Below are 10969 nucleotides of genomic sequence, written 5' to 3' on the forward strand. Positions count from 1 at the left end.
TGTGTTGTATTAGTAGCATTAATTGATTATGTACACCAGTATTTCTTCAAACTTAAAGTCTGCTCTAACTTCTTAATCAAATGAAATCATTATGGTGCAGCATGTCTAAATCACTGTTGTTAATTAAAAGTTGTAAATCCAAAACTCACAAAATGTGAAATCTTGTCAGCAAGCCTTATTTTCATTGTCTAACCAGATGATGCCTATTTTTTTGCTATTTGTACCCTGTGAAAGTGACAATATTTAATGTTTTTTTCCAGCACAAGGCCAACCAAGCTGTCATTTTTAATAAGTTTGGAGAGTGAACATGATGATTTTTGTAATCCAGATGTGATTTATTGGATTTGTGAATTGCTTTTCTTGCCAAACATACTTATACTTTCTTCTTTCTCTCTGCCTCTGTTTGTCCTTGGATCACCTCATAGATTTTATTTAGTCAGCGGTGGAGTGCCCCTCATCATCTGCGGGGTCACAGCAGCCGTCAATATAGACAACTATGGCAGCAAGGAACAAGCACCATAGTAAGTCTATTATTTTTTTCTGCTCACAAGGTTAAATTCTAACCTCTGCTGATGTTTTTATACCATATTATACACCTCAATAGTTTTGTCTTCATAAAGTGATTTTATTTATTTCAAGACATTAACTTCAGCTCATATGTGGGTATAAATGTTTGGAAAGTGTGCATAGGGCTAAAGCTTTCTTCATACAAATTAGGATTTTCAAGATTAATCACATGAATCATTATTAATAAAGGTCCATAATTAGTGCATTAATTGTAATTAGTTGCATGTTTTATTGTCCCTTTCAGCACACTTGGGTAAAGCTGCTGCAGGGTGTCCCTGCGGCCACAGTGATGTAAAACAGGGCTTCCCCAGCTTTTCAGTCTGCAACCCCCAAAATAACAGTGCCAGAGACCAACTTTACCTAAGGGTGGTTGAGGCATAGTTGCATGCAGTCATGCATGTTCAAGAATAGTCATGTGCAGACACATTTAGATTTTTTTAAACTTTTCTTTGATTTCAGCGTAAATATCACCAAATTACCATGTTTAATTATACACCTTGATAAGTCTATGAACATATTTTTGCACAAAAATGGGTTTTAAAATATTCATTGTTTTTTGGAGGGCTTCTTGTGACCCCCCTTCTCAGTGTCTTGCAACACTCCCAACTCACAGATGACTCAGTGGACAAGTCAAAAGCCATTTGCACATTGCAATGTCAAACATTTACCTTACTTCTGTCTACTTATTTCCTTTTAAATCAATAAAAAGTTCTCTTCCCGTGTTAAAGTTCATGTCATAATCTTTGATCTACTTATAAAAGCAGGTCTGTATCCAAATAAGAAGTCAGGTACCCCTAGGTTAGTAGACAGTAGAAAATCCACAAACATCCGTAGCTCTTAGGGGTCCACAATCACTTAGGCGTGATTTCATCATGCGCTACTTTTGTCACATGACAGCATGAAAACAAAGCATCATTTTGCATTGCAATCACTTTGTGTGGAAAGCATGATCTTTAAGCTTTCTTTCAGTTTTAGTTGGATGTCAGTAGGCCAAGTAAAACAGGGAATATGATTTTAGTTTGATATAAAAATGAATTTTACACATAGGTGAAAATGGACCATGCTGTACAGGACTGGCACTGGTATTTTTTCATAATTTCAGCATATTGTTATTTCTTATGAAAAATGACAATATATTGTTTTAAATAAAGGTTTTTAAAAATCCGGGGGGGGGGGGGTTGTGTTATTTGGAGGACCTATATCTAATACAGTAAATTAAACTAAATTAAAAAATATAGTTTTCATTTATAAAGTTGTGGTAATGCTGAAAAAGATTATACCAAACATGAGTATGGTTTACATTTTCTGAGTGGTTTATTTTGTCAAAAGACAATTAACAAACTAGCAAAATAGTCAGTTGACCTCTAAGGATTAAATGCCAAATAGTGGAATTTTTAAAATAAGTTGATAAATTGTAATGAACTTTTAAAAATTTGGAGATTAATGTCAACAAAAACTGTTATCATTTGACAGCCCCAAAACATATGTATGTTAATCCTTCAGCATCACAGTTCAATTTTAATTGAACCAATAGCATCACTGCAATTTTAGTCAACTACCTTTACCATGAGAGCATGAGACTAAAAGTACAAATAGATTTTGGATGACAAAAAACTGATAAAAATTAAGTAAAGTCTTTGTCAAGGACATTGGTTCCCCACCTTTGGTCATTGCCTCCCTAGAGGGGGCGCCAAAAATCCTAGTGGCTTTGTCAAGGCTCTGCTTTGAGGCTGTAAGATGTGGGTTTGCATACATTAACTAATATAGTCATGAAACACCTTTTTAATAGTTTAAAGAAACTCTACTGTGATTAGAAACACATGTAGATCTTTTTTTTTTTAGGTTTCTTTCAATGCAACGACTGAAACTGATGATGACAGTAATGCATCAATTTTTGTTTTTTCCCAGATGGGTCACAGGGGGCCCAGCCTTTCTTATCTGTAAATAGAGAGGAAAAGGCTGTGAACCACTGGTCAATGAGACTAAATGAGACTAAAGTGTGACTTAGTTTTTGTCAGACATTTGAAATCTGTGCTATGAGGAAGCACAAGCTGTTAGGTAGGGTGAGGCTGTTGCTCTTCACATGTTCAGCTGTAGAGAAAGCAGGGACCCCAGGTCCTACCAGGCATATAGAACACCCAAGTAGAATTTGCACCAGATTCATGCAAAGAGAGCACAAGCCCAATCCCAAAAAAGCTGGCACGCTGTGTAAAATGTAAATGAAAACAGAATGCAATGACTGGAAAATCTCTTATTTTATTTACAACAGAAGACAAACCACATGTCAGATGTTGAAACTGAGACATTTTACCGAGTCATGAAAAACATTAGGTCATTTTGAAGTTTATGGCAGCAACACATCTCAAAAAGTAGGGACAGGTCCATGTTTACCATTGTGTAGCCTCCCCTCTTCTTTTAACAACAGTCTGTAAATGTCTGGAAATGTGGAGACTAGTTGCTGGAGAGGAAGGAGAGGAGTGTTGTCCAATTTGTCCTGTTCTTGCTGCTCAACAGTCCTTGGTCTTCTTTGCTGGAGCTTATATTTTGCATTTTATGGTAAAAGGTCTCAGTTTCAATATAGATATGTTGTTTATGTTCTCATGTGAATAAAATATGGGTCCATGAGATCTGCAAATCATTACTTTCTGTTGTTATTTTCATTTTACAGTGTGCCAGCTTTTTTGGAAGTGGGGTTATAAATGTTTGACTGAAATATAAGGACTTTTATGGACAAAAACTGGACTAAAATGTTTGTAGTTTTTGTCGACTACTATTAGACTAAAACTATAAAATACAGAAATTACTAAAATGTGACTAAAACTAAAGGACATTTGAAGACTAAGACTAAATTCAAAATAGATGTCATAATTAACACCATTTCAGTTCTGATTATTTTTAAAGAATCACTGAAAATGTGCTGTTTGTGTGTTTCAGCTGCTGGATGGCCTGGGAGCCCAGCCTCGGGGCCTTCTTCGGTCCTGTTGCATTCATCTTCCTGGTAACCTGCATCTACTTCCTCTGCACCTTCCTCCAGCTGCGAAAACACCCAGAAAAGAAGTATGAGCTGAAGCAGCTGACTGAGGAGCAGCAGAGATTGGCTGCAGTCGACGTACCAACCCACTGCCACCAGGGAGCGGAGCCTGGGGCCCTTGCAGCTCCGACCGCCGGGAGTCACTGCCCTGCTGGCTGTCCGGGTGTACCCATTAACCCAGCACTGCTTGCCAACGAGCACTCCTTCAAGGCGCAGTTAAGGACGGCAGCCTTCACCCTCTTCCTGTTCCTGGCCACCTGGACATTCGGGGCGCTTGCTGTGTCTCAGGGCCACTTCCTGGATATGATCTTCAGCTGCCTTTATGGTGCCTTCTCCGTCACCCTTGGCCTCTTTGTCCTCATCCATCACTGCGCCAAGCGTGATGACGTTTGGCATTGCTGGTGTTCCTGTTGTCCAGGAAGACAGGAGAACGCCTGCTCTGGTGCCCACGGTCCTACTCAGGCACGGCCAAAGGTCAATGTGAACGGAGATACCCCCGGGCATGGCCACAGTCACACCCACTGCCACCATGACTCCCCATGTCCAGGTAAAGCCGTGATCAGCTGCAGTCATGGCAGTTTAGGTCACTGCAAACACGCTCTCCCATCTTCACAAAACCATGTAACATGTCTGGCACCTGTAACACCCTGCTGTGCCGCGTTGCACAGCCAGCAGCTGATGGAGGAGGAGCCTGCAGCCACACATGTGCTGCTACATCCTGACCCAGAGGGATACCGTCCAGGGATTCAGCTGCACCCCTGCCTAAAGAGCAGCACCAGGACTAAAAGCCGGAGTTTGAGTCGCCGGGCTGGAGCCGCTGCCTGCGGGGCTGGGAGTGAGCGGGAGTATGCATATCACATCCCTTCAAGTGGGGATGGCGGCAGCGTGCACAGCTCACACACTGACAGCCCACACAGCACACATGAGCGCCATGCCCACATCTGTCCACATCTGGCCCACGAAGGCCACCATGATGGGCATCACACATGCCACGCTGCTGCAGCCACCACACACGAGGCCCTGGCATGCCATCATCCCTGCCACCGGCACATCTGCTGTGCCAAGGCAGACCTTTTCCCTTCCTTGTGCCCGGCAGAGGCGGGTGACACGGGCGTCTTCCTGTGCGGCTGCGGCAAAGTGGCCGAGCCGGACCCGATGGTGACACATTGCCATCTGGAGATGCATGCCCCGCGCAGACAATCCTACCCCCAGAACCCACCCAATCAGAATGGGATTCTAAAAGGGGGCCTACACGAAGGACTCCTGTATGCCTCGGACAGCACGGGGAATATACGCACTGGACCCTGGAAGAACGAAACTACTGTGTAGTACGGACAGAAAAAGACACCCCTGATTCCTAGTCCCGCCAAAAATAAACCCTGGATTCCCTTTCTAGAAGTAAAAAAATGAATTGAACTACATTTTAACTATCACAATCAGTGTGGGATATTTTTATTTCAATGTCCTCATGTTTTTATGTGTGCTGTTTCACTGTACAGAAATCTGATCTCATGTAAATCCATACACAAAACGGAATCTGACCAAGAAGAATATGTGAAACATTTGCTACATCATACCATCAGATGTTACTGAAGGTATTTCCACTGATCCATACTACTACAGATCTCTCTCTATATATACAAGAAAATGAATGGTTGTATGTTTGACTCTGTGTGTTAGTGCTCAAAGGCAACACGCTGCAAGATTTTTTTACACTTTCCATCAGATAGTCTCAGATGACAGAGACCTCCAGTACTATCAAGAACTCTTGGCATCCATGTTTTTAGATGACTAAACCAGCAATTTTCATGGGTATTTTTCGCCATTCAGTCTCAGTCAAGCAACTGTGAATATCTACTAGAGATTTTCTGAATTATATACAAAGAAACTGTTGCCGGACAGAGATGTGTGGATGCCAATTAACTTTTGAGAATTCATAGAAAAAGAAAAGAAAAGGGAAGTCAACATCCTCTTCTGGGTTGATATTGATCGTGTTGTCTGTATACCTTCACTGTTGTGTTCTTTGTTTTTTTATTTCCTTTTTGTTAATTCTGGAGAAAAGTAAATAACAGCGCCATCAACAGCAACAACGTGGCCATTGTGAGTGTAGAATTGGTGTCATTGAGTCTTTGGATCTAGTGTGGTTTTTACTGAAGAGGAATTCCAGTATTTTTCAACCTGGGCCCTATTTTTTTATAATTTTCAGATATTTATGACAAATGCAATGCAAATGTTTGGAATTTCCAACATGGATTGGTTTGGTTTGAAGATGCAAAACAGGCTCTAAATGGCTACAGCTTAACCTTGGAGGTGAATCTGTCAAATCAGACGTCTACTAGAAGTTCTTGATTTTATTACTAACCTCCTCAAATTATAGTCTAGTTCTCCCACTGCATAATAGAAAGGATACCTGCAAAAATTGACTGTTTTGTTGAGGTGAAAAACTTTTCCTATCCAGAAAAAGGCTGTGTTGCTCTCTTCAAAACCACAAAACCCATTTTTAAAAATACAAATTTTACCTAGAATGGAAGGACTGCTGTGTCATCCTTTATTTTACTGTGTGCTGTGTAAAAGGAGGTTTTAAAATGTCTTTTTTAATCCAGCATGTTATTTATTGATCACACAATTGCACAGTCAGTGAAGTTTGGTAGTTTCTTAAGAGCCAATGACAGCTGTTTCTTGTTTCTCAATGCCTTTTTTCTCTTTTACAGAGAGGTCTATCAGAGTTTGGATCTGCTGGGGAAATTCTAATGCTTTTCCTGATTTAGATGTTTAAAAATGCATTTAAAAGTAGGGCCCAGGTTTATTAATACCAACCATACCTTTAAAAACTGTGTCACAAAGAGCCAGATTCCTACAGTTTATTGCCAAACTTGTGCAGGCTTTCATTCTCTGCATCTAAATCAGATATTGTGAAATCAACGTTCTGTATGAGTCTGTAAAGTCAAACATATCAGAACAAAAAGAGTGTGAATGTTATTAAAGAAGAAACAACAAGCTGCTTTCAGAAACCTACCTATCACTAATGTAGTATTTTAGCAAAAAACAAAAAAGATTTAAACATTAACCTGACCTCATCCACTGTTAGCTTAATGCTACATGGCAGAATTGGAGCAAATTTCCCCGTTATTTTGTCTTTACAGTCCCTGCAGCATGCATGCCTTGCTGTATGCTCTCATCAAAGATTCTTAATGAATGCCCATCCATGAACGTATTATTTGTCTCAACCCCAGGCGGCTACTGCAGCCTGCCATGTATCACTTTTGTCACACTCCTGGATTAGGCCTAGTCCCCAACAAATACTGCATTATTTCCCACTGCTTATCTCCATTTGACAAGACTTTAATCTAAGGTTTATCCCAGAATCCAGTCCAGAAAATCATAATGCTATTGGTTCTGCTTTTGTAGATAACTTGCTCTGGAAGAGGCCAAGGTTGAAGTGTGGATTGTTTTATTTTGTGACCATGAAGGTCAAATTCTTTTTGAAGAGTTACCCTTCAGAACAGAAAGCTCTGTATTGATTTTGAAGCACCTGTTTGTTTTTAAGATGATGATATTGAGTTTGATATTTGAGACAAAGCAGTCATAGGTTTCATCAGAAAAGCCAAACTTCAGGCAGAGCATATAATCTCACAGCAAACCACCTGGGCATGCACACCTCCTCCTCCTCCTCCATCCTGTGCACTCTTGTCTGTGTATATAGGATCAATTTCTGATGAATTATTTTATATGAGATTTAAGATATTTAAGAATAAAATAAGTCTATATGTAAAGCAAGTTGTATTGGGGAAAAAACGGACCTCTCAATGTTACTACTCAGTATCTGAGTTTAGAAATGTCTTTTTTGTTTTCAAAGGCCTTTTTCTTTTCAGTTCTAGTTGAAGTATGCAGACTTGCTGTGTGTTGTGAGACTTATTCTGTCATATCAGAGGTAGAAATGCTCTACCTGCTTTAATATTTGGCCTGCCAGTGTAGAATAGGTCACTTATAGTACCTTTAAAGAAGACATACACTCAAAGATCACTTTATTAGGTACGCCTGTTCAACTGCTCTTTAACTCATACATCTAATCAGCCAATCACATGGCAGCAACCAGTGCATTTAGGCATGAAGACATGGTCAAGATGATGTTGTGAAGTTCTAACTAAGCATCAGAATGGAGGATAAAGGTTGACTTTGAAGGTGTCATGGTTGTTGGTTCCAGTTTCTGAAGAATACGTCCAGTAATCAGGAGTTCAGCTATAAAAAACATGCAGTTACATACATGTCAAGACATCCGTGGTAACTTTCTCCATCAGCTGTAAGTGCTGTAAACAAAAAGCATCTCTGTACATGTTGAGCCTTGGAGCACATGGGCTATAGCAGTAGAAGAACACACCAGGTGCTACTTCTGCCAGGTAACACTGTTCAGTACACTAGCAAGTTCCAGCAAGAAGATCAGCTTGATTACATTAACGAAATTCTTAGTGCAGTAGCCTGACAGCACGCGAGAGATGCAGCATGTTTTTGCGTGACCTGGCTGTTCCTGTTCTTCGCACTGTTGCTTATGTTGAAATGGATAAGGAACAAAGAAAGGGGCAGATGACAAGGCATCGGGAGTGTCAGGCAGGGATATTTCTTTCATTTTCTTTCATTTTCCTCACTCAGCAGAACTATAGCTTTTGCAAGTTTCCATCTCCTGTCCCTAGTTAGGCTTTTAGAACATGAAAGAAGGTAAAATGAAATATATCAAGCTTGCATAGAAATTACATAAAGGCAGTCACAGTTAATTTAAAAAATACATTAATAGAACTAAAAGACAAAATTGTATAATTTTACATGTTAGTTACATAAAATTACATTCACACCCATTCAGAATCCCACACTGATAGTGGAGGCTGATATACTAGGTGTCCATCAGTTTTACCCAATCCCATTAATTTGCTTAAATACATGCTGACACGCCTTCCAATTGAACCCTTTTAACCCTGTGATAAAAGCCTACCTGATTACCAACAACCACTGCATCAAAGCCACTTAAATGCCTTTTTTTCCCATTCTGATGAACTTCAGCAGATCATGTTGATCATGTCTACCTATATAAATGCATTGGTTGCCTCCATGTGATGGGATGATTAGATATTTGCATTACTGAGCAGTTGAACATGTATGCCGAATAAAGTGATCGGTGAGTTTATTTGAATTAAAAAGAGACTTTTGCAAAGAATAAAAAGAGAAAAATCAAATTGATACCCCCTTTATTTGGATGGTAAGTTTGGCCCTGGGCCACAGATGCATGAGGCTCATGGCTTTGCACAGAGCCGCTGCAGTTTTAACCAAGTCTGGAAAAAAAGTCAGATTATTCGCCGTAACCTTCGGTTATAAAACAGTGGCAGATTACAAAAAGAGGGCAGTAAATGGTTCTGGCTTTTTAGTTATTGGAAAGGGATTTGTAACAGTATCACAACAAAACATTGAAAAACAAGCCTCTCCTGCTAAACCCACGTAAACCCGAGGGACATCGGTGTAGATTAATCGCTGTACATCATGTGTATTTGCTGGTGGTGTGTTTTAGGAGCAGCCTGAGCTTCTCAGTGATGTTTGGTCTCACAGGCCACCGTAGGCCTCCTTCTCTGTTGTCATCAGTAGCAGATGTACTGCCTCTCTAAATGAGCTTGCTGACCAGACGGCTGCTGAAATATTCACCTGTGGTACTGTGACAAAACCTAAAGCCAGTTTTCACTTTTTTCTACATTGACACAGATTCCAATAAATGTATTTTTTCACCATGCAACGGATGAGAGCATCTTTGGCTGTCTGTGTTTGTGTGTCCGCCAATGTGCCGAGTAAAGAAAAAGGATGAACACTAGTGCAAAAAAAGCATTTTGTTAACACACTCATGCTGCAATGTGTTTATATCTTCTGACAGCGTGATGGAGATTGAGATGCCTTACAGAGCCACCACAGGGGAGGAATTCAGATGATAGTTGGCTTGACTGCTGCTGTGTTTGGTCGCGTGTTTTTGTGCATGTAGGTGTCGTGCATGCCCAGACCTTGTACACATACATGCACAGGCGTCCACGTGTGCACACATCAGCCAGAGAATGAGACACTGTGTCTTCTGTGCATCACAAATCACACCCTGGTTTGACAGGCTGTGAAACGCCTGAGCACATTTAATATGCAGCAGGAGTGTTTTTTTTTTTTCTTTCCAAGGCCACATGCCCCCACCTTCCAGACCATCAGATTATTCGTCTGACTGAAAGCCATGTGAAATGTCAGAGCCTATCTCTCCTTTTCTTTCTGCTATGAAGACTCGCAGTAAACACGAGTACTGCAGGGTGTCAGAGAAAGGTGAGTCATTGACGTCTGAGCCAAAAGGACGAGTATTCTGTGTGCCGCAGTGGTGATCATTTCAATAATTAGCATACGGTGAAGATGGCTTTTATTACCAGGGGGGGTCTTTCAACCAATAAGTGTGTTTTTCCACGAAGTCCTGCTGCCTGGAGCTCACCGCAGAAAGGTAGTAAAGCTGAGGGATGCTTCGACACGTGGTGCTGGACTGCAGGCCACAGGAGGTTGGCAAAGGGAGAAATTGGCCCAGGACGGCATCTGTTTCATTAAATATTAATCTGGTTTAAGTAACACAGATGCGTTTTATGATACAATTAACTGTGTTTTAATTTCCTGCAGTAACAAATAGGTTTACAAATAGAGAGAGGGAGAAGACTGAGCCTGTTTCACTAAGAAGACACGATGGGCTTCTTCATGTGTTGGCATGTGCACGTATGAGCAGTGCTGTGCTGTATGATAATAGTATGACCAGGGTATTCTTATTATAGAAATCAAAGTAATATTGATCACTCAGTGTGTTTATATGGGCTTAAGTGTCCCAGGTCTGATTGGGTTTTTGAGTATCTATCATATCCAGATTTCAGAAATGGTGATAAGGCCCTATTCCAAAATTTTGCTACCTGAAGAACTTGGGTTGAAAATAGGATGCTGTGGCAAACATACAACATACTGAATTTGATGCATAAGTGAAACAAACATGGTGGCAGCAATGAGACGATTCTAACTTATGGAGCAATGAAGAAACCAAGCTTTGTCTTTTTGTAATGAAACAATTACCCTCAAATACCACATACTCTATGCACATGAAGCACACTCCAGAGCAAATCACTACCATTCTTGTCGATCTTTGTAATTCCACTTCACATGCTCTGGTCTGTCTCTGGCATGTGCCAGAAGTGCAACTCACTCCAGTCGAGATATGTGCCAGGTCTATTTTGGGCACTTGCTGTTGCCAAAATTTACAAAAAAGGGGACTTTTCCAAAATTTAACTGATTTGCCTGCCAGGGTGTGAGATCTAATGTCTAGCATCAGTGGAT

The 10969-nt window shown here is 40.6% G+C and overlaps 1 protein-coding gene across 2 annotated transcripts in view; it reads left to right on the top strand.

Moving 5' to 3' along the window:
• LOC121511269 (adhesion G protein-coupled receptor A3) overlaps positions 1-9572 on the top strand; it is a 450943-nt gene extending 441371 nt beyond the window's left edge. For both annotated transcript variants that reach the window (XM_041789870.1, XM_041789871.1), the window contains 2 exons: positions 426-521; positions 3502-9572. In XM_041789870.1, the coding sequence (XP_041645804.1) occupies positions 426-521; positions 3502-4927 (1522 nt within the window). In that variant the 3' untranslated portion in view covers positions 4928-9572. The remainder of the gene's footprint in view (positions 1-425; positions 522-3501) is intronic.
• Positions 9573-10969: the final 1397 nt, after the last annotated feature.

This window comes from Cheilinus undulatus, linkage group 6, assembly GCF_018320785.1.
Source record: "Cheilinus undulatus linkage group 6, ASM1832078v1, whole genome shotgun sequence".
Lineage (NCBI taxonomy): Eukaryota > Metazoa > Chordata > Actinopteri > Labriformes > Labridae > Cheilinus > Cheilinus undulatus.